The 27,585-nt window shown below is 37.5% G+C and overlaps 2 protein-coding genes across 5 annotated transcripts; both read left to right on the forward strand.

Moving 5' to 3' along the window:
• The first annotated feature begins 11,201 nt into the window (after positions 1-11,201).
• Positions 11,202-18,540, forward strand: LOC140879723 (uncharacterized). Its single transcript, XM_073283580.1, has 15 exons — positions 11,202-11,605; positions 11,994-12,121; positions 12,217-12,349; positions 12,837-12,993; positions 13,066-13,144; positions 13,528-13,568; positions 13,675-13,791; positions 13,890-13,970; positions 15,471-15,533; positions 15,671-15,722; positions 16,175-16,249; positions 17,541-17,588; positions 17,683-17,718; positions 17,800-17,874; positions 18,216-18,540. The coding sequence occupies exons 1-15, from the start codon at positions 11,446-11,448 to the stop codon at positions 18,279-18,281; spliced, it is 1,311 nt and encodes a 436-aa protein (XP_073139681.1). The 5' UTR covers positions 11,202-11,445; the 3' UTR covers positions 18,282-18,540.
• Positions 18,541-21,536: 2,996 nt separating this feature from the next.
• On the forward strand, positions 21,537-27,262 carry LOC140881153 (probable galacturonosyltransferase 7). Of its 4 annotated transcripts, none has more exons than XR_012149844.1 (11): positions 21,537-21,884; positions 22,047-22,078; positions 22,232-22,288; positions 22,479-22,538; positions 22,765-22,804; positions 22,896-22,975; positions 23,067-23,365; positions 24,487-24,841; positions 24,952-25,497; positions 25,805-26,006; positions 26,501-26,636. XR_012149844.1 is itself a non-coding variant. In XM_073286224.1 (10 exons), the coding sequence occupies exons 1-10, from the start codon at positions 21,749-21,751 to the stop codon at positions 26,777-26,779; spliced, it is 1,884 nt and encodes a 627-aa protein (XP_073142325.1). In that variant the 5' UTR covers positions 21,537-21,748; the 3' UTR covers positions 26,780-27,262. The 4 variants fall into 4 exon arrangements, 2 of the variants coding, with proteins under 2 accessions (XP_073142325.1, XP_073142326.1); XR_012149845.1 differs by having other exon boundaries at positions 25,850-26,006; XM_073286224.1 differs by lacking the exon at positions 25,805-26,006 and having other exon boundaries at positions 26,501-27,262.
• The last annotated feature ends 323 nt before the right edge of the window (positions 27,263-27,585 follow it).

The raw sequence follows: 27,585 nt of genomic DNA on the forward strand, positions 1-27,585 counted from the left end.
GTTTGACTCAGATATTTATTTTATTTAAAGAATGCAATTTTTATTTAAGTTATTTATTTATTTATTTATTTTAAATATTTTTATTCTGTGCATGTATGTATGGGCATATATGTGCATATTTTATTTAGTAAGTATATAAAAAAAAATTCGCATATTTATTTATTAATTATAGAGTTAGGGTCGTTTCAGTTGGTATCAGAGCACGGTCCTTGGAGGGGTCATTACTGCTATGCGAGCTCAGAAATTCACGCTACCGGTCTGTAATTTTTAAGTGTTTATAGCATGATTTAATTTTTAGAATTTAAGTTAGCATTAATTTTAAACAACTTAGTTATGCATGGCGATTTACGTAAAGAAATATGTGGTGGTGCAGAATGCCTCCCAGACCGATGAACAGACGTGGGGGATCTCCACCTACACCTCCACCTCCACCTTCGCAGAACCCTCTAGCAGCATTGGAGCAGGCGAATGCGAATATGATGGCAGGGATTACTGCTCTGTTAGAGCAGCAGGCTACTCGTCCTAGGTTGTCCCATGAGGAGGACGTTGCTGAGAGGTTCCAGAAGAAGGGACCCAAGGAGTTTGTTGGTACCACCGATCCTTTGGTGGCTGAGGGATGGATTCGCTCTCTGGAGTCCATCTTTGCTTATATGGGGATCACAGACACCGACAGGGTGAACTGTGCGACGTACATGCTGAGGGGTGACGCAGCGCTTTGGTGGGAGGGTGCTGCCAGGGGAGTTCACCTTCCTACACTGACATAGACAGAGTTTAGGCGTATCTTCTACGTCAAGTACTTCACAGAGGATGTGCGCAGTCGCATGATCCGGGAGTTTATGAGTCTCCATCAGGGGGACAAGACAGTGGTCGAGTACGTGAGTCAGTTCGAGAGGGGCTGTCGCTTTGTGCCTCTGATTTCAGATAGTCCACCAGAGAAGTTGAGGCAGTTTGTGGAGGGTTTGAGGGCGGATATCAAGCATGATGTTCGCATGGCAGACGTCCTTACTTATGAGTCTACAGTCAGTAGAGCCTTGCGTTCCGAGGAGAGTTGGAGAGAGATCCAGAGGGAGCAGCAGGGGAAGAGGCAGTTTCAGGCTGGGTATCAGCGACCATCTTCGCAGCCTCCTGCGAAGAAGCAGTTTACAGGGCCGGCTAAGGGCCCAAATCCGCAGCAGAGGCCGCAGCAGCAGAGGCCACAGCAACAGAGGGGCGGGGCCCCTAATGCCATAGGTTATCCTACTTGCCCGAAGTGTCAGAAGATGCATTCGGGAGCTTGTCTATTGGGAGCAGGAGTTTGCTACCACTGTAGGGAGCCAGGGCATCAGATAGCTAACTGCCCGAGGAAGAAAAACACCGCTGGTAGAGTGTTTGTGATGCAGGCCGAGGAGGTAGATCCAGACACCTCCTTGATCACCGGTATATCTTACCCCTAGCATTTTAATAATTTTCCTTTGGTTAAAATTTCGTCTTTATTTTGGAATTGTTGTTATTTGGGTATTTAACTGCATGTTAGAATAGGAAGCATGTTTTACTTGTGATTAGAATTAAGAACTAGTAGTGTCTCGTTGGGGAAAATTTGGTAGTGGTATGAAATTGTTGGGAATTTTCTGCGTGCAGGGAGAATTCTAGTTGGAGGCAACTCCACGTTTGCGTTGCTAGATTCAGGGGCTACGCATTCGTTTATCTCCCTGGAGTTTATCAGGCGGGTAGACATCACACCTGAGAGTATTGACAGTGGGTATGATGTTACTATGCCATCAAGGCAGATTATTTCTACCTCGAAGGTTATTCGAGGACTGGAGTTGGAGCTGCAGGGACACTCCATTCGAGCAGATGTGGTGGTTTTGCCATTGAGTGGATTCGATTTGATTTTGGGTATGGACTGGTTGACAGTCAATGGAGCTTCGATTGATTTTCGTTGGAGATCAGTGTCAGTGAGACCTACAGTAGGCGACCCGTTCACTTTTCATGCATCTCAGAGCAGTGATTTTCCTCGGGTGATATCTCTTATTCAGGCGAGGAAGTTGTTGAGACGGGGTTGCCAGGGGTTTCTAGCGAGTATCGTCACAACCTCAGAGCCATCTAGCAGATCATTATCAGAGATAGAGGTGGTTCGTGACTTTCCGGATGTCTTTCCGGAGGATGTTGCAGGAATTCCACCAGTGAGAGATGTGGAGTTCAACATCGACTTGGTGCCAGACACCGTGCCTATCTCTAAGGCACCGTACAGACTTGCTCCTACCGAGATGAAAGATTTGAAGGAGCAGATTTAGGAGCTATTAGAGAAAGGCTTTGTTCGTCATAGCTTTTCTCCATGGGGAGCTCCGGTGTTATTTGTGAAGAATAAGGATGGCAGTATGAGATTGTGCATCGATTACCGAGAGCTCAACAGGGTCACAGTGAAGAACAAGTATCCACTGCCGAGGATAGAGGATTTATTTGACCAGTTGCAGGGAGCTTCAGTGTTCTCCAAGATCGACCTGCGATCTGGTTATCATCAGTTGTGTGTTAGAGATGCAGATGTGTCCAAGACTGCTTTCAGGACACGATATGGGCATTACGAGTTCTTAGTGATGCCATTTGGGATGACCAATGCTCCAGCGGTTTTCATGGATCTCATGAACCGAGTCTTTCAGCCGTATTTAAATCAGTTCATCATAGTTTTTATTGATGATATCTTGATCTATTCTAGGAGCATCGAGGAGCATAGACAGAATCTTCAGACAGCGTTGCAGACTTTGAGGGAGCATCGTTTGTATGCCAAGTTCAGCAAGTGCGAGTTTTGGCTTGAGCAGGTGGCATTTCTTGGCCACATTATTTCGAGAGATGGGATTGCAGTTGATCAGTCGAAAGTTGAGGCAGTACAGAATTGGGGTATTCCGAAGAATGCTTCGGAGATTCGCAGTTTCTTGGGTTTGGCAGGATATTATAGGAAGTTCATCAAGGGTTTTTTCTCTATTGCAGTACCCTTGACTTCCTTGACCAAGAAGAATGCGAAGTTTATCTGGAGTTCAGACTGTCAGAGGAGCTTCGATCAGCTGAAGGAAGCACTCACTACTGCACCAGTGTTAGCGGTGACAGTACCACACGAGGAGTTAGTGGTGTACACCGATGCGTCTAAGCTGGGTTTAGGCGCAGTACTTATGCAGTGTGGCTAGGTTATTGCGTATGAGTCGAGGCAGCTGAAGGTTCATGAGCAGAATTACCCAACGCATGACTTGGAGTTAGCAGTAGTGGTTTTTGCTTTGAAAATCTGGAGGCACTATCTGTATGGAGAGAAGTGCAAGATTTTCACAGACCACAAGAGTCTCAAGTACTTCTTCACACAGAAGGATTTGAACATGAGACAGCGCCGATGGTTGGAGTTGGTGAAAGATTATGACTGTGACATTAGCTACCATCCGGGTAAAGCTAATGTAGTAGCAGATGCTTTGAGTCGGAAGTCGTCAGTGGTCTCATGTTTGACTGTACAGTTACCACTACAGAGCGAGATTTAGAGATTTGACTTGGAGTGTTATCTGAGTGGTCATGCACCGAGCTTGTCAGTGTTGACGGTGCAGCCAGTTCTGCGAGATCGGATTAGGGATGGACAGTCTACTGATGAGGAGTTGCAGCGATGGAGACAGAGAGATGAGGCTAGGGGTAACCTCTTGTATACAGTGGTGGATGGTATCGTTCAGTACCATGGTAGGATGTGGGTACCGAACGTCGATCAGTTGAGAGCTGAGATTTTAGCAGAGGCTCACACATCTCCGTACTCCATTCACCCCGGAAGTACGAAGATGTACAAAGATTTGCAGCTATTGTATTGGTGGCCCGGGATGAAGAGTGACATCGGGAGAGTGGTGTCAGAGTGCTTGACTTGTCAGCAAGTCAAGGCAGAGCATCAGCGTCCAGCAGGACTTCTTAGAACTCTTCCTATTCCGGAATGGAAATGGGAGAATATTATGATGGACTTTGTGGTTGGCTTACCGAGGAGTGCCAGAGGTTGCACAGCGATTTGGGTGATCGTGGATAGACTCACCAAGTCAGCTCATTTCTTGCCGGTGAGGACTACTTATTCTTTGACACAGTATGCAGAGCTTTACATCAGAGAGATTGTTAGACTGCATGGCATACCAGTGTCTATTGTGTCAGACAGAGATCCGAGATTCACATCTGCGTTTTGGAAGAGTCTGCACACGGCTTTGGGGACTAGGCTTTTGTTCAGCACAACATTCCATCCCCAGACAGATGGTCAGTCGGAGAGGGTGATCCAGGTTCTCGAGGATCTTCTGAGAGCTTGTGTCATTGATTTTCGGGGCTCTTGGGAGACTAGACTGCCATTAGTGGAGTTTACCTATAACAACAGTTTTCAGTCGTCTATAGGTATGGCTCCTTATGCAGCATTGTACGGGAGGAGATGCAGATCTCCTGTGCATTGGGATGAGGTTGGTGAGCGGATTCTACTGGGTCCTGAGATTGTGCAGCAGACAGCTGACATTGTGACTCAGATTCGGGATCGGATGAGGACTGCTCAGAGTCGGCAGAAGAGTTATGCAGATGCCAGACGACGAGATTTGGAGTTCGCTGTAGGTGATCACGTATTCCTGAAGGTGTCACCGATGAAGGGAGTAGTGCGCTTTGGCCGGAGAGGCAAGCTTAATCCGAGGTATATAGGGCCATTCGAGATCTTGGAGAGAGTTGGCACGTTGGCCTACCGTTTAGCTCTACCACCGGGGCTAGCGGCAGTGCACAACGTTTTCCATGTATCCATGCTTCGGAGATATGTCTCTAACCCGTCGCATGTGTTGGATTTCGAGCCCTTGCAGTTGCCACCAGATCTAGTGTATGAGGAGAGGCCAGTGCGGATCTTGGCAAGGGAGGAGCGGAGGCTTAGGACGCGGGCCATACCGATGGTCAGAGTCCAGTGGCTGAATCACTCAGAGGAGAAAGCTACTTGGGAGACCGAGGCAGACATGAGGACTCGCTACCCGGAGTTGTTCGGGTAAGTACTTTAAATTTCGAGGACGAAATTCAATTTAAGGGGGGGGAGAATTGTAACACCCGGTATTTTAAATACGTAAATCCGCATGCATAATTAGGGTATTTAATTATTTAAATTTTAGATTTATGGGCTAAATAATTATGTGAATAATTTGTGCATGATTTAATTTATTTTTTTTTTAAGCATTTAACCCATAATTAGTGATTTTACGATTTTTAGTATTTTAATTGTTTTGATCGCGTAGACGGGACCGTGGACGGACGAGATGACAACTTTCTAGCCAATTTATTCCATGAGCATTTTTAGAGCCCAAAAATATTATTTTGAGTTTTATTGCCTCAAAATTTTTAGTATTTAATTTTATATAATTTTAGGAGTCCATTTTTATCCAAATTTAGTCATTTTAATGACTTTTAATTATTTTTAAAATTCCCTAAACTTGTAATTTCGGGATTTTTATATTTTTAACTTAAGTTATCAGATTTTAACTTTTATTTGGAGTTTTAAAATTCTATATTTTATATTTAAAACTTTTAATTATCCTAAAACCTATTTTAATTAAATTAAAAACCCAAAACCTAATCTACACAAAAACCTAACCGATCACTCACACATTCAGCCGCCTCCCTCCCTACTCTTCATCATCTTCATCGTTCCAGACATCCCCAAGACTCCATAGCTCGATTTTCTTTAAGCTTCGAAGGTGTGTTCGTCGTTCGTCGTCCCGGAATCGTCCCACGCTCGTTTTTCTCTTCAAACTTCGGTGCTAGGCATGTTTTTATTCTACTTTTTCGTACAATATCAGTGAATATTATGTGTGCGTGGTGTATGCGTGATTTGTTCTTGAAAATTTTCAGAAATTTATTTGAGTTTGTTCTTGGTGCTCGATTTGATGTATTCTCCATTCATGCTCACGCTTCTTCATTCCATGGCTCGTCTAGCTGCTGGCCGAGGGTCTAGAGGGGGTGTTGGTGTGGCCTGGACTCGAATGGCTTGAGTGGTTCGAGCCAAACGAGCCCAGGAGAGACGTAAAGGCGGACTGCACCTCTATGTGCGCAGACTAGGGTTTCGGGTTTGAGGCTTCGAGTTGGGTCCTGTGGGGTGCATGGGCCGGGGTCAGGGGCTAGGTTCAATCCGCCCAGACGTGGGCTACGTCTGGGCGGCGGCGCTCCGGCCAGGGGCGGCCGGAGCAGGCCGGCAGCAGCCAAGGAGTGGCTGCTGCTCATGGCCGCAGCCGAGAAGGGATAGGGCGACGGGTCCTAGGGTTTTCAGTTGGGTTCGGGTCGGGTCATTAGGGTAGTGGGTCGGGTTAAGTTGGTCCGGGTCCGGGTTGGTGGGTCGGGCTCGAGTCTTTTTATTTTTAAAGTATTTTATGAATTAATTGGTTTTTGGGCCAATTAATTAGAAATAAAATTATTTGGACTCCCAAATAATTTTATTTGGGTTTTTAAAATTTTAATTAAGTTAGTTCATTAATTTTATGGGCTTTTGAGCCCATAAAAGTTATTGGGCCAGTCTTTGGGCTTTTGGGCCCATTGGGCCAGTTTAAGTTGTTATTGGGTCTAGAATGTTTTATGGGCTTTAAATTATTTTAATTGGGCTTAGAACAATTTTATTGGGCTTAAGTATGTTATTGGGCCAGATTTAAGTAATTGAGCTTGAGTGTTAGGGCCAGTAATCCAGTACAATCCATGAGAAATTTGCATGTGTCCTGATTATATATTTAATTATTTTTATGCATTGAAGTTATTTTAATATTTATATGTTAGTAAGAAATTAAATTAAATATATATGAAGGACACACATTTTATTTAAGTACATGCATTCATGAAATAATTTTATGCATAATTAAATGTTTAAGGTTGAGCAATAATAAAATATTTTATGTTGGAAGTTGAAGTAGTGTGACAATTTAAGGGGAATTCGTCCCCATATGTGAACTATTGAAGGGCAGTTTACTGCCAATTTAAGAGGTGATTCGTCACCGCCACGTACGTTGGTTTCCACGCTGATCAATATTTAATGTATGATTTAAGGTTACACTACGGATACAACCATGCGATGTTAGAAATTTAACTGCTCAACAATGTTTATGTATTATGTTATTTAATTTAATTTAAGCTATGTTTATGCCATGATATTTTTTAAGCATGCTCATTCATGTATATGTTATGTATTAGTATCAAAGTGATTTAAATTATTTTAAACCCTTGTTATGTTAGCATGTTGGGCCTCTAGGCTCACTACACTGGTATGGTGCAGGTGAGTTCGTAGAGGAGGATGTAGCTCCATCGACGACGAGGACATATGAGCGGACATGCAGTGACCCCGTGACCGTGATAGATGTCTGAGTCACATTGCATGTTTTAATTATGTCAGCATGTTACATTTTTTAATTATTTTTCAGTGGTTGTGGTTTTGAATATTTTAAGTGCATGCAAATTTTACATTATTTTTCTTATGCAGTATTTTTAATTAAATGTTTGACTCAGATATTTATTTTATTTAAAGAATGAAATTTTTATTTAAGTTATTTATTTATTTATTTATTTTAAATCTTTTTATTCTGTGCATGTATGTATGGGCATATATGTGCATATTTTATTTAGTAAGTATATATAAAAAAAAAAATTTCCGCATATTTATTTATTAATTATAGAGTTAGGGTCGTTTCAGCATGTCTGTGATTTTTGTTGGTAATTGAACCTCTCAGAGGCTATGCACATTCATGACTTGTCCTTACTTATGCTTTTGTTTGCATTTTATTTTTGCATGTCTTGCTCGAGGGTGAGCAAGAGTTAAGTATGAGAGTGTTGATAAGTGCAGTTTGTATGCATTAGTTTGTGATATTTTTATATATATTTCTGTGTGCATTCATATTATTTTTATGTGTTTTTATGTGTTTTAGTTCATGTGTGTATTTCACTTCCCCGGTTAATTTTGTAGGAAATTGGATTTTTGAAGAGTAAATTACGGATCAGCCTTGATATAAAAATCATATTTAATTTTAGAAAGATCCAAATCCGATCTTCACTGTTCAGAATGAAGATCAAGATGTTTTGAAGCTGCTGTCCAAATTTCAGGTCAATCCGACGGCTAGAACTTAAGATATGAATTTTTCAAATTTGTCGCTTAGAGCAGGTTGAAAGTGGCGCTGTTGGTGAATGTCTAGCGCGATTGCTCTAGTTTGTTGCGCGATTGCTCAAGTTTTTAGCGCTTCATGATAGAGCTATTGCGCAAGGTGAGAAAGGGGTTAGCGCATGTGGTTGGCGCAGCTGGGAAGAAGTTGGTGCATGGGTGTAGCGCAATCGCGCAAGGCTTTTGCATTTCAGAAAATAAATAGCGCGCGCGCGCGAAGGCATTATCTCGCACGCGCGCAAGAGGAAATTCCAGAGAATTGTGAGAAGAACGCGCGCGAGCGAGCTTCTACCTCGCGCGCACGAGAAAGGAAGTCTGGGCCGCTGTTTATTATAACTGCGCGCGCTCGAGGATCTCATGGCGCACGCGCGCGTGTCGTGAAGAGAGTTATTTCCGAGAATTTCTTGTTACGTAAGGAATTAATTTTTTAGGGAATTAAAATACTATAAATAGGAGTTTTCAATATTTTTGAAGGGTTCCAGAATTTTAGAGGAGATTTCGAGAGGCGGCTACGGCACAGGCTTGGGAGATTTTTCTCTTCTCTTTTATTTTATTTTATTTGTCAATTCATGATTAAAACTTGGTTTTGAATTATGAATTGTGAGTAGTTTTTCTTTTTCGATCAAGGCCACGTGATTGGGCCAGACAATTTATGTAGAAAACTCGTTTGTTTATTTGAGATTTTTAGACTTGATTTGATTTTATTAATTATCGAATTTATATTTGTCTTACAAATTTCTTGGCCAGTTATTTGTTTATTTGTTAATCGATTCCAAGTCGACAGAGGAGGTCTCGATTTTGATCACTTCGATAATCAACATAGTGTAAAACTGACTAGAAATAGAATTCGGTTTCATTATGCGGTTTAGGTTTTTACTGAATTTTCACAGCAATTTATGCATTCAAATTTGATTAGAATTACGAAAGATTAGTTCATCAATATTTGAATAGGTTTGATTATTCTAGAAATAGACCTTCGAATAAATTAGAAAAATTCCCGTAAATTAAGATTAAGTCTGATATCTTAGATCGATTGCTTGTTGCATGAATTTTCTGGTATCTATGTGTGTCCTTGATCGAACTTTTCTCAAATTTGAGTTAAATCCAATTTTTCCAGCTGTGTTTTAGTTAATTTAATTTTATTTGCAATTTTATTTATTAGTTACAAATCCGAAATCATCATTTTTCATTAGTCTAGATTAAGTAGAAATAAATAGATTTTGGTAATCATTTTTATACAGTCCTTGTGGGTTCGACACTTGGACCTTTGTCCACTATATTATTACTTGACCTGGTACGCTTTCCAGTTGAATTTATTCACACCGATTAATGCGGTCAGTACCGGTATGAATTTTTTTTATACCAATATTTTTGATACGGTATACCAAAAACCCACATCTAGTTACACGTTAACATCAGTCTATTTCATAAATATTTCAGTCAGCTACGAACACAAGGGAATACTGTTGAGAAAAGAGAGTTCAGTTTACCAAGTTAGCAAGTGAATTCGAGAGCGGTTTAAACACGAACGACTGCGAGGGAAATCAAAGATTTGATTTCAGTTGTGTTTTGTGTTGAGTTCTTGAATGTGTTACTTACAGTGTACTTATAATACTCAAGTCTCTCAATAAAATTTGCTCCACCCATGGACGTAGGCTAATTTTGGGCTGAACCACGTAAATCTTGTGTTCTTTATTTTTAGTTCTTATCGTTTAAGTTTCATGTGATTAATCGAAAACTAATCATTTCAATTTTTTACGATGATTTTTCAATTCTTCATTGAATACTTGTCTAGTTGTCTTGGATTATTGTGGAAACACAACAATTTTAACCACGTGATTATTGTTGACCCAGATCTCCATCTTTCGATAAAAAAAACTTAAAATGCATACAGAGGCATATACGAGTTGGTAAGACCTGAGGTGACGTGAGAAAAAATTCTCCAGCGTTGCAGGTTAGATCCTCGTGTGGAGCATAATTACTGCTGAAATATTGAGGGAGTATGCTCTGAGGGTTGACCATGTTGCTCCTTTCCTCAGGTCCCTGCCGCTCGTGCACATGCCTCGATTTAACCTCCACATGAGCCAATGAGCCTCTGACTCATGTGGGATGAGGTCTCCTTCGGAGTTAACCCTTTTAGATAAAAAAAAAAACTTAAAATTTTAAACTTTCTTTTACCTTTTCCAAATTTAATTTCTAATATTTTGTATATAAGAATACGGTAAGGCACAATCCACGTCGCCAGAATTTTTTTTTTTTTTTTCTTTTATAAAAAAAATCAAGATTAAAAAAATGCCTTTGTGAAATTGGCACATTCGAATGTCAAAAGACGAATAGAAAAACATACATAGCATATATGTCGTTGTCAATCAATATAATAATAATTATTATAAATTTTAATTTGATTTGGGAATGTTAAAATTTATATAGACATGGATAAAATTATATTTGTTTGCTCACAAAATCAATAAATTTAAATCTACACAATATTATAATCAAATATAAATTATGTAATTAACCATTCTAAAAATCCGTAGCCGATAGACGATCTGTCACTCGCCACCAACCACCTAACACTTAAGCCCATTTTTTTTAAGCCTTCAAATCCAAAATATTATTGGTTATCTTCATATTTCTCTAATATTTTTTCTGTACTCAAATCAAAATATACGATATCTTCTTCCTCTACCTTCGATACAAATTCTTATAAGTTATAACAAGTTCGGTCACATAAAGGAGAAAATGTGACATGTAAATGATTTATAAAATCTATATATATTTATTTCCCTAGGCGGTCTATGGTAAAATTTGAATCGTCTAGGTCGCCTCTTATGCTGTTAATTAGCACGATAACACTTAAAGACATGTTTGTACAAAAAACGAAGCGGTGATTAACTTATTGTTTAAAAAACGCCTAGACGATTTAAGGTGGCGTCAACGCTTCTGACCGAACCAAATTGTTAATTTTTTTTGACGGGAACCAAATTGTTAATTTTAAAAATTGTAAAACCAATAATAAACATATTATTATTAGTTATAAAAAGTTAGAAACACTCTATCAACATTAATAAATCATTCCATACACATGAATAAAGAACTCAACATTTTATCATATGAACCACGAGATCGATCCCAATGTTGAAAATTGTTCGCTCGAATCCCACAATCAATTCGTGCGGGTAGATAATACAATGAATTCGAGCACCAACCAATGATTCGAATAGTTAAATCTCAATAAAGTTATACTGAATTGTACGTTGACAGAAGTCAAGTTGGTAAATTGGAGATCCATTCGTTCGTTCATCGAAGAATTTTGTCAAATGCAATCGACGGAAGGATTGGTGCCCATAACGAGGGCATTTCTTGCTTCATACTACGATAAGTATCCGTTTACCCCGCTTTCCGACGATATTGTTCGCCTCTCCGATCAGATTCATGCTGCCGCCACTGATCTGCTAAATGACTCCTCACCTACCCCAGGTTTTCATTCGGATGCGCTAAAATTGTGTAATTGATGTTTTCTCTATTACATTTTTGTTTGATATGATATGATTCGCGAGAAGTTTGATTTTTGATCGTTTTCCAATTTCCAATTTCTCAAATGTGAATATTCGCAACGACCCTTTTTGTCAGCGAGCAATTAAACGCGGAAAAGTTTGATAATCTTGATCAATTTACAGGGACGATCCAAGAAATCGTTTTGGATTACATAATGCATGTTAATACTTAGTTGTGTGAATGAATTTCTGTTCTCAACTCTTTGGTTTTCTCATAGATGACCACTGGTTCATGATCTTTTTTTTTTCTAGTTTGGTTGTTGGTATTCACGGATTCAACCTTATTATTTCAACAACAATTTTTGTGTCAGGAGAAAGTTTATTGGTGCAAGAAGCTGAGCGCCAGCCTCCACATAAAATTGATGAGAATATGTGGAAAAACAGGGAACAGATTGAAGAGATCCTTTCCTTGTTGGATGTCTCTCGTTGGCCCACTTCGGTGAGATATACAGCTCCGTCACATTTGATTTATTTGATTTTTGTCAACATTAGAAAATTCATAACCAGTCGGTTGCATTCATGTATTGCACGCAGCTTCGTCAAGATTCTTTAGTTGAAGATGTTGAACTCGCTGCTGTTGTTACGAGACTTCAAGAGAAATTCAAGTCTGCACTGAAGACATTGGAAAATTTTCAGGCTAGAAATTCTGAGTTTGTATTCAACACTGGTAGTATTTTGTCCTTTTCTGAATCTCAACGGAGATATTGTACAGTCGTATTCAGCAACTTTAATAAAATTACTTTTAGCAAACTTATGAAACTCATCAATTCCTTGACCCATTAATTTTCTTCATCCCGAGTAATCATCTTGAAAGAGGTCATGTTCATCTTCAAAGGATGTTGAGTATTCTATTGAAAGTTTTATAATTTGTTCGATCAAGCAGTGTGGATGACTGCCTTCGTTTTTAGAAACATTCAATATGGGTAATGAAAATTGTTCTTCACATACATTTGCAGCTTTCGAATTACTGCACATTTTGCATCGTGCTTTTTTTAAAAAAAAAATTTTGAATTTTTTAAAAATTTATGGTAGAGACAAATAGTCATTAAGATTTAGGATGACTTTTTTTTTTTCCTTTGTTTTTTTTAATATTGATAAACTAGGGGTGCATACATGAGCCGTCACTGAAAATTTTTCTGTACATACATTTGCAGTTATGACATATTTGCCTCAAGATTTCCGAGGCACTATAATTAGGCAGCAAAGAGAGCGCTCCGAGAGGAATAAACAGGCAGAAGTTGATGCTTTAGTTAACTCTGGTGGAAGCATACATGATCGATATGACTTGCTGTGGAGACAACAGATGGAACGGTAATATACTAATATTTCTACTTTCTAACTCCCAAAGAAACTGATTTTCATTAGACCATTTTTTTTTTCCAGAAGGAGACAGTTAGCTCAGCTTGGCTCTGCAACTGGTGTCTATAAAACACTAGTGAAGTACTTGGTAGGAGTGCCTCAGGTTTGTTTTATTCACATGATTGTAATCTCTTGGTACATATTTTTTTGGTTTGTGTCCAGTCCTTTTGTTTCAGAAGTTCTTATTTGTGCATTGCCATTTTCAAATCGCAAGCCAGCTTGTGCTGTCTTCACTAATTAGTTGGCCTTAAATTTGTCAGCTTTTCTTTCAGATAGGCAATCACCCAAATTGGCTCGTGCCCTGTATTAGTTCATGAGATACCAATTGCTCCACTACCATACAAATCGTCAGCCACTTCGTGGCTTTTATTTTTGCACCATTACTTCAATGCTGACTTGTAATGACACGTGAATGTCTCTCATCAATCTGTTATTTAGACTTTAGAGCTTTCTCAACAATTAATCTTACTTATGTATGTGTTGCAGGTTCTGCTGGATTTTGTTAAGCAAATAAATGATGATCAAGGGTATATACTTTATTTGCCTTTTATATCAAAATTTTATGCATAAAGAACTTCTAATTGAGGTTGAGCCAATGGAAACTAATTTTGTAAAAACACTTTTTATCCCCAGACCCATGGAAGAGCAGCGACAACGATATGGACCACCTCTATACAGCCTTACAAGATTGGTTCATAACATTCGACTATTTCTTGCCCTACTGTGGGGGCATCTTGAAGATAGAAAACTGTGAGGCGTGTTATTATTCATGTACCTGGCTGTTTTTTGGACGTGCATGACAAATGCTTATTTGCTGCCTCTTCATGTAACTTTTATATTTTTTTCAGGCAGAAACACCAGATAACTATTCTGATAGAAGCAACTGACGCTTACACTTCGGAAATCAGCAGATTTATCGAATTTATTGGGTACCTTTTTTTTTTTTTTTTTTTTTTTGTTTCTGGTTTTGCGTTTTCCTTTCAGAAGCTAGCTTAAGATTTTCTAATACAAGCGTCCGTGGTTCATTACTATCAGTAGCAATGTTCTAAAAAGTGTTAGGCAGTAGACGGGCGGTCACCCACTGCCTAGCGCCTAGACGCTTGGGCGGCCGCCTAGGCGGTTTTTTTTTTTTAGCCTAAATATTTAATTATTCTAATCCGATTTATCTTAATATTTCTCCAATAATTTTTTTTTATCGAATTCATCTGCCTAAGTGGTGTTTTTTTATTCTAAATATCTAATTATTCTCGTTCATCTTAATATTTCTCCAATAATTACTCTTTATCGAATTCAAACTCGAATTACATGACACATTTCTCGTCTTCATCCGATACAAATTGATGGACAAATATGTCAAATAATTTTTTTTTAAAAAACTAAAATAAAAAATATTATATGTTAATCTAGGCTGGCGCCTAGGCGAATTTTGAGACGTCTAGGCGGAGATTAGGCGGCATAGACGGTCAATTAATGTAATAACTCCCAGAAGCTTCAACTGTCTAAAAATCGGGGCATTGAGCAACCGCCTAGCGCTTAGGTGGTCCTAGGCGCCGCCTTTTAGAATACTGGTCAGTAGTTGTGATCCAGAAACTCCATAGTTTAGCATCTATATTGGTATTTTGGTCATGATTATGTTGCAACTGTTCGGAATGCTCTTTCTTTTGGTTAGTTCAAAGCTCAAAGAGGGTCATTGGTTAGTGTGTACTCTTTCTTTGTAAGAATTTTCTTTTTTCACCCTCCACAATATACATTCATTTTGCAAGTAGGGTGATTGTAAGTTGAGATACTACTTACTATGAATAGACTGTATTTGCGATCTTTTGCATTCTGACATTCAACCTCATTTCTATACCTTTGCTTCATATTCTCTAAGATAGTTATATTGCAATAGATTTGATTATTTGAAGGCAAGCCAATAAATTGGTACAGGGAGCAAGTCCAGCTTTCTAGTGGCTATTGTACCCGCTCTCATATTGTACGAGTTACATTAGTTTCATCTCTCCAAATTTACCACCCTTTGTCACCCATCCATGCTTTCTGTAAAAAAACAAGTCAAAAATCGTCTTCCTTATAGTTACCAAGTAATAAAAGGGCACCCATCATTTGAGTGAACTTTGATTTATGCAATTCATGTTGTTTCAGATTTCAATTTAGCTGTCCATCTGGCATTGTTTTAGTACTTCTGTAGATGATCACTCTAGAACCATGGCATTATCTTATGAACGAGTGTCAATGTTGTATCTGCAGTTTATGCTTTTTACAAGAAAAATAGTATTTCTGTACTTCTGAATGATTAAGGCGAGTAATCGTGTGTTTTATGAAGTTCAGACCATTTAGTGCACTACAGTGTTTTTACGAGGTTAACATTGCTTGTGCAATTAGCTATTGTCACTGCTGGCATTCAGTAATTTTTCATGTTTGTTTTACAGGGAGGTTCTTTCGAACTCCCCCTTCTTTATTAATGCAGAGGATGCAGGTATATTAGAGGCCAGGTCCGTCCCGAGCTTCATTTTACATGACTTTTGTTTTTCTAGCCACCTTCACAGAGTGTTGAATTTAATTGGTATTTATGAAGCTAAATTCTTTTTTCTTCGTTGTTTTTGATGTATTAATTTGTAATGAGACTCAGGAATAGAGATGACTGCAAGGAAATAACCGTTGCGGCGGGGCTAACTCACGAGGTTTGTTTTCGAACTCATGGTTCGAATGTTCAACTTAGTGACTATCCAGCATAAATGCAAGTAGTATGTACCTGTGATAAAAAAATATAACCTGTAACAGGACGAATTTTTTATGCAACTGAGGCAGATTTGCAATTTTACAAAAATTGTACCTGACCCTTAATTCATTACGTGCATTTTTATTTTTTAGATTTAGGTAATTATCGAATTGTTGTTTAGGTTTTAAGTGAATTATATTATTTCTTTGTGTTATTATCCTTTAGCTGGATTATGGCCTTTCCATCCTTCTCTTTTCTGTATGTGCTTGGTCAGTGTTGTAGCCAGGCTAAGAATATGCCCTTGGGCTTTGTGTGACTCACCGGCTTTACCTTTCTTGTTTATTAATGGTGTCTGATATGGTATTCGAGGTATTATCAAGTGCTATTGCAGCGGTAAATTTTGTTTTCTTGTAGGTGTCTTTAACAGTGGAATCTGTAAATTCATACATTGCTTGGGATTTCTCGGTGGTGCAGGGAAAAATGAATTTGGTATTATTCTTAACCTTTATCCAGTTTATTCTTATACCATCTTTATCTTCAGGAAGGTCTGAAGATGTAAATCTTCTCTTTTAAGTTCTTCATTTAATATTTGTTCTTTGACTGGTATACTGTTCCTATTCAGCTGCACTGAAGTATTACTAAATATAAATCTGTCCATCCAACAATCTTCCCACGGCACCTACCACAATTAACAGGACCAAGCCACAGGCTGGCTCCTTTAAATTGGTGGATACAAAATTTCATTTGATTTTTGTCTTGAATAAGCACAAAATTTGTGTAAAAACAGAAAAGTTGTGGTGGAATCATAACCCAGGAGTTGTATCAAGCACAGTTTCTACTTTCTATACTTCATTAAGTACAAATTGACAGCGAAAAAAAACATCGATCCACAGTGATTAACAACCACAGAAGAAAAGTGGCCTTACCGCAGATTTGTCCAGCCATCAGTGCTCGGCCCACTCCTTCAGTTCTCAGCTTGTTCTTGTATATCTAGATGGATGCTTGATACTATTTCTTTTTCTTTTTTCAAAAGCATTCTATTAAAAATTCTAACTCAATGGGCATAAATCATTATTTTTTCTACCAAAGTTGAATGGATCATAATATCACAATATTGATTGCTTGCTGGGTTAAATGGAGGACACTATTACATCTAAATGATCCATGGGCAGTGAACTAAATGATTTTTTTTCTTAAGCGCTATCACCAGAGTTCTTAATTTTATGTGGCTCATAACCTTCTTCTCTACTGCAAGAATGTTTGAACGCTCCCACTTAACACAAATTAGGAAAATGTTGACTTGGTCTTACTAAGGTATTGAGCCATGAAACCATTTATACCCTACCATTTGGTGTGCTTTATCTTCTAACTTGATATATGCTTTATTCGGCCAACTGTTACTTTTGGAGATTCTTTACCCCATCAAAACAGTTTTCATGAAGTGTGATTTACCCATGCATATAAGCTTGTACATGACACTGTGTTGTATAAGTTGCTTGTATGCTCAAAAATGAATTCCACCTCAGGCTTCAAATCGATTTTTAATTCATCGTGCTTCTTTTTATATTTTTTATTCCTTGTTATCCTGTCGTGGTTATTTCATGTGACACTTGATTGTGTTTTTAGGTATTTGTGCATATACATGCCTTGTAGAGCTATACATGTTAATCAGTCGAGTATATCATTGCAACTGACTCTGTTTGTGGTTCCTAGGTTCTGCCAACTATAATTTTGATGATTTTGCTCATTTGCTCTCTTGAATTGAATAATACTGTTGCAGGATATAGGATTCAGCGTGGAATGCATAGATCCCTCTGGAAAAAAGACGGTAGGCTCTTGAAGTTTCTCCTTCATTTTCACTCTTTTTTCTACTTCTACTATTCTCATTTTACCTTGATGGACTCTTTGTGTTGATTAACCAGCTGATCTTGCCTTATCGACGCTATGAATCTGATCAAGTGAGTTAACTTATTTTGATTCTCAGTTCTGCGTGACACTAGGCTTGAATCTCTAATTTGCTGGCTTCATTTTCACTGTAGGGTAACTTCTGCACATGTGTATCCGGGAACTACAAGTTCATCTGGGATAACTCATACTCTTCCTTCTTTAAAAAGGTAGACACCATGAATCAAATTACCTACTATCCAGTTTCCCAATTTCTCATCGATTGCAATAGCTGGTGGATTCACTTTTTAAATAATATTGTACTTTTGTTTTTGTGTTGCTGAACTGTATGCTATAAATATGCTACATTTCCAACTGTTTAGACTTTAAGATAAAGTGATTAGTCAGTAGCAATCATTAACTAATACGTCAAATTTGTATATCCTTTTGTGATGTATATGTACACCAGGCTCTCTCAATTACTTAGCATGCACTCATGAGGTACTGCGCCGACGATTTAACGTTCCACTTGGTTATTCTGATGTTGGTTTTGGACTTTGGTTTGGCACAGGTGGTACGATATAAGGTGGACTGTATACCGCCGGTCGTTGAACCGATTTCTGCGGCTGATCAGTAAAACACGAAGGACCTGCTGTCAGTATTATTTCATCCCCTACGATGGTTATTTTTTCGTCGGTCTTATACAATGTACAAAGTTGTGTATATTGCGCCATCAGCTGCATCCCTTGGGTGTTTTTAATTAGTTTAATTGGATCTGGTGTTAGACTCGCATTTTCTTTCTGTGATTTGGGGATCACATTTGTGAATAAAGGGAAAGGCGATCTGAATTCTTGCATGTTTCCGGGGAAATGCTTTGTGACAAAATTAAGTGTTTTATAAAATTAAAGTTTAATTTATTACAATGATAATTTAAAGAAAAGGTAATGTACGAGGCTTGTAGTTGAAAAAAAAAAGGAGGTATGGCGAATGATGATTATTTTACAAAATTGCCTCCTAGAGTTAACAATAAAAGGCAAAATCTTATAGTTGAAAAAAAAGGAGGTGTGGCGAGTGATGATTATTTTACAAAATTGCCTCCTAGAGTTAACGATAAAAGGCAAAATCTTATAGTTGAAAAAAAAAAGGAGGTATGGCGAATGATGATTATTTTACAAAATTGCCTCCTAGAGTTAACAATTAAAGGCAAAATCTTATAAAGACGAGAGATTTTGGTTTTTTGATCACAAAGGGAAATATTGTGTGAAGGACGGCTACAAAGTGGAGATTGGGTTTTATCATTCATGAACCTTCAACCAACATCTCGGTGCCACGTACTAAAACATGGTGGAAATCCTTGTGGAGTTTATCTCTTCCTCCTAAAGTTCGGGTGTTTTGGTGGCGAGTACTTCAAAATTTAATTCCTACAACAGTGAACTTTGTAGCTCATCATGTTCCAGCGGCAGGAGTTCGCCCTTTATGTCGGCATGACTTTGATTCTATATGTCATGCACTCTTTTGGTGTCCAGTGGTAAAAGCTAGTTGGAAGCAAACATCATTTTGGTCTCTGTTAAAACAAGTAACAACGTCAGGGTTGAAAGATATCCTAGGTTATTGCTGGCAATCCGTATAGGAGGATAGAGCTGTGAAGTAGAGCAAGTAAAGGACTGAGGGACTCGGCGTTCGAGCCTTGAAGTAAGCAAAGCGAAAACAATAGGTCCGATACAAAGACCCCGGATGCAGGAGGACGGTGGCTGCACTCCATTTCCGACTAGGGAGTCGGGATGAAGAAGTAGGGGACATGATTAATAAAAACGACGGCTCCATACGGAATGACCTTGGGGTTGAGGCATATCTTCTTGTTAGTAATAAAGTAACTTATTATGGGGGTATTTTTATATATTTTATAAATGGGCCTTCCTAATATTTACTTTTTATAAATGGGTTAAAACAGAAGGAGCGGGGGTCCCCCGTATGTCACCTTGACATATTAGATGTGTTTTTGTGGATGCTTAAGGCTCTTAGTACAAAGGATTTTGAAGTGTTTGGAATAAAAAATTGGGAGTGCTGGTCTGAAAGGCTTCGGTTGGTGCATAAAAAAGATAGTGGGGTTTCTGTATTTTATGTGGATTGGTGTGTATCCATGCTCCAAGAATTCCAGAGTGCTCGACATTCTCTCAACCTTAAGCAGGTGAAGCAAGGTGTTCTGGCTCCGTCACGTTGGTTTGTGCCTCCTTCTCACTGTTTGCGAATGGATGTTGATGCAGCAGTTATTGACCGAGAAAAGTCCTATGCGATTGGTGGTGTGGTTCGTGATCATAATGGGCAGCCTCTGATTGCTTTTGGAAGGCGAATTGAGAAGCCTCAATTGGTAGTGTTTGCAGAACTTGAGGTTATTAAAGAGGGTTTACGGTTAGTCTTTTCCAAAGTATTTCAAATTCAATATATTTTTTCAGACTTTATTCCGACGGTGCAAGCAGTCATTAATTAGAGAGGGATTTGAGTTACACTGATGCTATGGCTGAAGATGTCAGAATTTTGATGCAGTTTTGTCCGAATACAAAATTATTTCATAGCCGTAGGTCGACGAATTTGGTGGCTCATTCAATTGCTTCTTTTGCTTGTTCTTCCCTTTTTCCGCTTGTTTGGGAGCCGGGAGATTTTCCTTATTAACTAGTGAAACTTGTTGTGAACGACTGAGTTTTCGACCAATAAAATTTCTAGTTTTGTCTTTCAAAAAAAATAATAAATAAATAAAATGCAAAATCAATAGTTAGTCTAGTTGTGAAAAATGCACCTCAAGATTAGATGGTACTCTAAGCATTGTCTTGAAAGGTTAGAAAAAAGTAATTATAAACTTCTTTTACAAATTTTTTTTCTCCTAAAGTGATCATGAACTTTTTTTTTAAAGTATCTTCAAACACTATCTAAAAGTAATAATTTTTTTTAGGTTTCTTATTTTATTTTGTTTGATTTTTTTATCTTATCAAATCTATATGATTAACCTAAAAGTAATAATTTTTTTAAAAAAAATATTCCAAAAATTAGCATTTTAACCTAAAAGTAATATTTTACAAAGTATATGCAAAATTGTAGCATTCTCAAAATTAAAATTTAATATACATGTATATATCGTGGGTTAAAGATATACCACTTATTATGATGTAATCTATTTAATTTTATCGCCATTTTATAATTTTAGGATCTCATGTTATCAAAGCACCAATAATTGGATACATTTTTTTTCCAACAAAAATTAATTAATCAATGAAATAATCAGATATACACTGTTTTAATCATGTAATTGTTTGGTTTGATGTATTATTAATCTATGTATAACTTATCCCAATTAATTTCGTCTTATTTTCGTCATATTATTTATCTATTTATTAATTAATAATTTTACATCAATTAAATCAAATAAATTATAATATATCCATTAAATCAAATAATGTATTAACTATTTTTTCTTATTTATTTTTTATTTACATTATATTACTTATCTATGAATTACTTATCTTATCACTCAAATCAAACGGTGCCTAATAATATAATTTAGTATAATAAATCTGTTACGACACATATTTAGATGAGATTGAATTAGTACGAATGTACGATAACCTTAAATGATGATATGTGTATATTAATATTTCTATGTTAATTCTTAAAACCAAAAAATTCATTATAAAATTATATTATATTCATTAAAATCTGATGATATATTGATTATAAAATTTTGTGATATAAGAGTAAAATCTCGTGTTCTGAATATGAAGTAATGGTAAATATTAAAATATGTTGACCAAAACCTTGAAATTAGTAACTTGGGACAAATAATACGATTGATAGTGAGCGGAACGATATATAATAATAACGAGAATAATTTTGGAAGGGGCAAAAGTGAACTAGCCCATGTACATTTGTGCATCCAAAAAAAAATAAAAAAGGGATCGCATCGCTAAACAGCAGTGGGATTGGCGGAAGTTTGTTGATTGCTGCCATTTTTGCTTCGAAGGCCAAGTGATTTTCGACATTGAATGAGAATTCGTTGCTGAGATTGTGCACTCGAAGGGGGACAAAAAGGTGGAGGACGAGGATTTTTGAGAGATGAAGGGCGTGGTTGGAGGTTCGGCGAAGAGAAGATGGAGAAATCTGGTGATTCCGGTGGTTGGCCTCGTCGTCCTATCAATGCTCGTCCCACTCGTCTTCTTGCTCGGCCTCCACAGCGGTTCGCACTCCAACGGTGTGCTTTTTTTATGTTTTATTTCGATTTTTTTTCCGACTACTGTATTGATTAGATCTGTTCTGAATATGAGCGATTCTGTTTGTGTCTGCCGGCGCATGAGTGGATGTGCGTTTACTGTTATTCTCGAGTTTATCTACTGATTTCTCACGACCATTTCAGGAGACGCCACTCATCAGCGGAATTCGCAACCTGTAAGAATTTTATTTTTTTTTTTTGCATTTTCTCTATATCAATTATAGTTTTAGTGATTTCTTTTGCGTTTCTGGTTGCGTCCATTAATTGAATCCGAACAAATGGATATTGATGATTTACTCTTCTTGGTTTGGTTTTTCTGATGCAATTAGAATCCATTGAGACCTATTGACCAACACGATGATGCTGGGAAAAGAGAAAAATCAGAGGTATATTAGAATGTTGTCAACCTTCATAACTTGGCACACTCTTATGTGCATAATTGTTGAAGAATCGTAAGTTCTTCATGCAGCGGCTCTACAAGATGGGATAAAGTCTATCCTACTATATTTTCATTCATTTGTCCTGATGTCTGATCCGTCTCAGATACCTCTTATTTGTTTTGGTTTCTACTTGTAGGTTCACCAATCTAAACATGTAAATGACCTTTTAGAAAGATTGGCCCCTACTTTTCCCAAGGTCTGTTGCATATGCTTTGATGGTTAAAACCGAGTTACTTGATTGTGGCATTCTGCTTATTTTATTTTCCATATGGAAATGCCATTGACCCCATTTCAGTTATATTTGTTTTGTATTCAATCTTGACATAAAAATATTTACATTAAAAACAAGGTCGGCCGGTGAAGACACCTTGTTGCACTTAATTCAAATATCTCAATTGCTTACCCTTGTTTTTTCCCTGCAGGAATTTGGGAACAACTCCAAGAGAGGTGGGAATGATACAGGTGGGAAATAAGTTCAAAAGAATGTGTCTCTCCCTCTCGCGCGCAATTTAGGTTTCATTTTTTCATCTTTATTTCTTGAAATTTTACGCAGGTTTTTCCACGCCAGCTGACTTGCCAAAACAAGGTTTTTCCATGCCAGCTGATTTGCCAAAACAAGCACAACCAGTAATTGTATGCTATGTCATTAAAACAAACTAGTTTTAGTTTTTTAATTCAAAATTTGTGTTGATTGTCAAACACAAATGTTTGTAATCTGCTGTAGAATGTTGGACCTGTTGTCAAAAACTATACTGGGGAACATAGAAGAAGTGCTGATGAAAGCGATCTGATCTGTGAATTTAGATTTGGGAGTTATTGTTTATGGCGTCGAGAACATAAGGAAAAAATGGAAGATGCTGTGGTGAAGCGGATGAAGGACCTACTTTTTGTTGCTCGTGCTTACTATCCAAGTATTGCAAAACTTCCATCATTTGAAAAATTGTCTCATGAAATGAAGCAAACTATTCAGGAGTTTGAACGTGTTCTTAGCGAAACAACAACAGATAAAGATCTTCCCCCTGGGTATGTTCAATTTTTACGGATTGATTTAAACTATACTAAGTGCATGTTTAGGACCATTCTCAGGTATTTGGTTTGTTGTGGCCTTTTCATTGCTGTCTTGGTATATCATTTCTTCATAACTATGCTTTAGATTTATTGGATGCTCAATCTGTTTTTGATAGAACATTCTTCACCTATTTTCTTATTCTTTTCTTGCCTTTGGTGATGTGAAGATCAAATACTAAATGTGAAATCAGAAATTCTGAAGGGTTTTGGACTAATTTGATCCACCATTAGAAATTCTCACAATAATATCTGTTTGGATCTGAAAGGACTTGAGGCGAATTTTCGCTTCCGTAAACTTCATTTATTTCACCCATCTTATTGCATACCGAGAAGGGCTGGACTAAAGGTGCAGACTATTGAAGTGTCTCGTGAGATTTTCCGACCAGCTCGAATGAAGTTTGGTTCAAACTCAAACTCCAGCCTAATTTATCTTGTTCCACCTCTTGTAATTCATAGCATATTTATATTTTAAAATATTGATTGATAATAGCATAGTTTTTAGTTATACTTATAAAGTTGGAAGATATAAGAATATAATCATCCGTTTAAAACAAATTGAATATATAACCTTCACACTTCTAATTCACCCATCTTAGGCCCTCGCTTTCCTGTCATTAGATGTTGAATTTCTTTTACTTATTGGTTATAAATTCTCTACGAATACGAGTTTATTAACTGAGAACGCCTCTCTTGACCAATCACCAACCTTTTCTTTTATCTGGTGTATGCTTGTCGATGAGGGTGTAGTTTCAATTGTCTCTCTTGATTTATTTTGAAAGTTACACTCATTTATAATTATAACTTTCCTTGAGGTGTTCCTTGAGGTGTTTGAAAGTTGAAGTATAACACTATCTTGTCTAATGGAGACAAAATAGGGTACAGATTTACATTTTCTTTGTCTAGTGAGTCATTGTGGGATACATTCTGTAGTTGTTATGCTTTACCTGGAAGTTCGTACTTCTTAGATTTATGGGATCGTGCTCGTTAATTTATCTTGAATCATGTTGTTTTTTTTAACCTTACATAATTGCATGAAGAACCCGGAAGTCTAAAACTCAAGTTTGCTTATTTTACAGGAATGGGAAGAGGATTTCTAAAATGGAGGTTGTGATTGCAAAAGCAAAATCATGTCCTGTTGATTGTAATAATGTTGATAAAAAATTTAGACAGCTAGTTGATATGACGGAGGATGAATCTAGTTTTCATATGAAGCAGAGTGCCTTCCTCTACCAACTTGCGGCTCAAACCATGCCAAAGAGTCTCCATTGTCTCTCAATGCGATTAACTGTTGAGTGTTTTAGATCTTCATTTGATACCGAGCCTGCGCTGGTTGAGAAATTTCTAAATCCGGATTTATACCACTACGTTGTGTTCTCCACGAATATACTTGCATCATCTGTTGTGATCAACTCAACCGTGATGCATGCGAAAGTATGGCCTGTTTATATTTCTTCATTTATGTCATTATCCCCGTTTACTCCAAACTTTTGTTCTTCATTTAAACAGTTTTTGTTATTCATGTCGTTTTTTTTTCTTTGCAGAAAAGTGAGAAACATGTTTTTCATCTGCTCACCGACAGGGAAAATTACTTCGCTATGAAGTTTTGGTATTTCAATAACAAGTATAAAGAAGCCTCAGTTCAGGTGCTGAACATTGAAGACATGAAGTTGTTTGACCATCATAAGGTGGCTCCGACGCTTCTATCATTGCCTGAAGAATTTCGTGTTTCATTTCGTAGGGTAGATGAAATGTCTTTTTCTCTATCTAGAACGGAATACATATCCATGTTTTCACATTCTCACTATCTCCTTCCTAAAATATTTCGTACTCTGGAGAAAGTTGTGGTTTTGGAAGATGACGTAGTTGTTCAGAGTGACTTGTCAGTCCTCTGGAACATTGACATGGGGGAAAAAGTGAATGGTGCCGTGCAATTCTGTGCAGTGAAGTTGGCTCAGCTGAAAAATTATTTCTCCAGAAACAATATTTATGAAAACTCTTGTGCTTGGACATCTGGCATAAATGTAATCGATTTATCTAGGTGGAGGGCACATAATATTTCAGAAACATATCAGAGGTTGGTGCAAGAGGTGCGTGGCAACTTTTTTTTTTCGAAGTTTTTGTTATATATTATCCTTTTTCATAACTTTTCGAAGGATTGATTTTATGAAACTCAATTTGTGCAAGTGTATGGATACCATCATACTACTGTAGAAAAGTAAAAAATGGGAATCTCTAATAAGGCTCATTTGTCACATGATCCTTTCAATGAATGGTCTTATTTCAGTATTGCAATGAGGACAAATGGATGGGAGTCAACTTTTAGTTTAAAATTTTGTAATCCTCTCTGACTTCGAACAATTATGTTATCCTACTAATGTTCGTAGGAAATTTTAGGGTGTTCAATTGAAAGTGAAAATTTCTTCATTTCCAATCCCGTAGGAGGGGACTGTAGAAATTGCTGACTGAAGCAGTTGAAGTGCATAAATCAAGAATGTGTATAGTGCCATGATGATTCAACTTCTTTATAACTTCATCGCCACTTGCCAATTTATTATACCCATCCCATAGGATGCGACTTTGACCGCTTCTGTTCACAGTACGTCACTTGTTTCCTATGCTTTGTTTTCTGCTCTCTCTACCCTAGAAGTTTTGTACTTAGAAATTAGGATACATTGCCTACTCAATGAGTACATTACAAATTGATGTCCATCTCAAATGATTGTATGGTAAAGGCAACACGCTGAATAGGCAATGTTGACTGAAGCCATTGGGTCATAATCTAACTCATCCATTTCAAAATAGACCTTATGAGGTTTTTTTGGGTGACACATACTCTTCCAAAATGTCGTCGGTGATTTGTATAATACCATTCAACGATAAAAACAAATCTTTTGATTTTTCCGTTGTTGATTAGGATTATTGAGTGATTTCTTGTTGATCCACTTATATGTTATATAATTTGTCATGTCATAGATTGATCACTTAATTAAGAAAAAAAAGAGCAATCACTTGGGAAAAATATGGACACGGTTTTACGAGCCCACATTCAATGTCCAACTGATCCTCTCTTTTCGATGTTGACAAGTGCAGATGGGCAGAGAAGAGGGAACATCCGAAACTGCTGCACTAAGTGCCAGCTTGCTCACCTTCCAAGGTTTAGTTTATGCTCTTGATGATAGTTGGATGCTATCTGGTCTAGGACGTAACTATGGCATCGATTTGGAGTCTGTCAATTCTGCAGCGATGTTGCATTTTGATGGAAACATGAAACCGTGGCTCGAACTTGGCATTCCCAAGTACAGAAGTTTTTGGAAAAAGTTCCTAAACCAACAAGATTCGTTCTTGAATGACTGTAATGTGAATCAATAGAAGTAGTCATTGTGTCATTTGCTTTAGAAAGTCGAGGTGATGTGAATAATCCACAAGCAAGGTGAACAAATTTCCCTTTCGCGAGGAACTGAGAAGAATGATCCTCGGATCTGAAAGGGAATCAATGGGAGAGCTAGGCTAGTTCTAGCAATGATCCATTCACATGCACCTCCGACATGTAGATCGTCAGAGACGAAATTATAACAGTCTCCTCAAATTGCTGTGATCGAAGAACACTCAAGATATGTGGTCTCGAGGAATCGGCTGATCTCTTTCTTTCATTATTGAAATATTGAAAAATTATTCCAGGCACAGGACCTGACACTAGGAAAATTATTGGATGACATTTTCAATCAACCAACTGATGTCTATAAGGGTAAAGTTTGGTGTATTGTATTTGTATTTACGTTGGTTTTTGTTTCTTGATAAATGATATGTCAACATTTTTTTTTAATTGATTGGATTGAGAGCCCCAACTTTCCCAATCCTAATGTAGACAGTATTGACATCTATTTTAAAGATTTTCACTCGTCAGTTCGTGCTGCATAGGATTAGACATTGATAAGTGATATTGATTGATCACTTATCGTTGTTTTGTCCAATAACTGACTTGAGTTCTACCAAACTTAGTGCATTACAATATTATATTTTCTAAGTGATTTATCAATTTTCATATTATGAAAAATTCATAACCTCATCATGAGTCCAAGTATACCTATGTGTATGTTGTACCCTTTTTGTGGGAATTCTAATTTTGTTGGGCAAGCTAAGATACACCGTTTGTGATTTGTCCATGTAAAAAAATC

This window comes from Henckelia pumila, chromosome 2 (genome assembly GCF_033568475.1).
Source record: "Henckelia pumila isolate YLH828 chromosome 2, ASM3356847v2, whole genome shotgun sequence".
In the NCBI taxonomy this organism is placed as follows: domain Eukaryota; kingdom Viridiplantae; phylum Streptophyta; class Magnoliopsida; order Lamiales; family Gesneriaceae; genus Henckelia; species Henckelia pumila.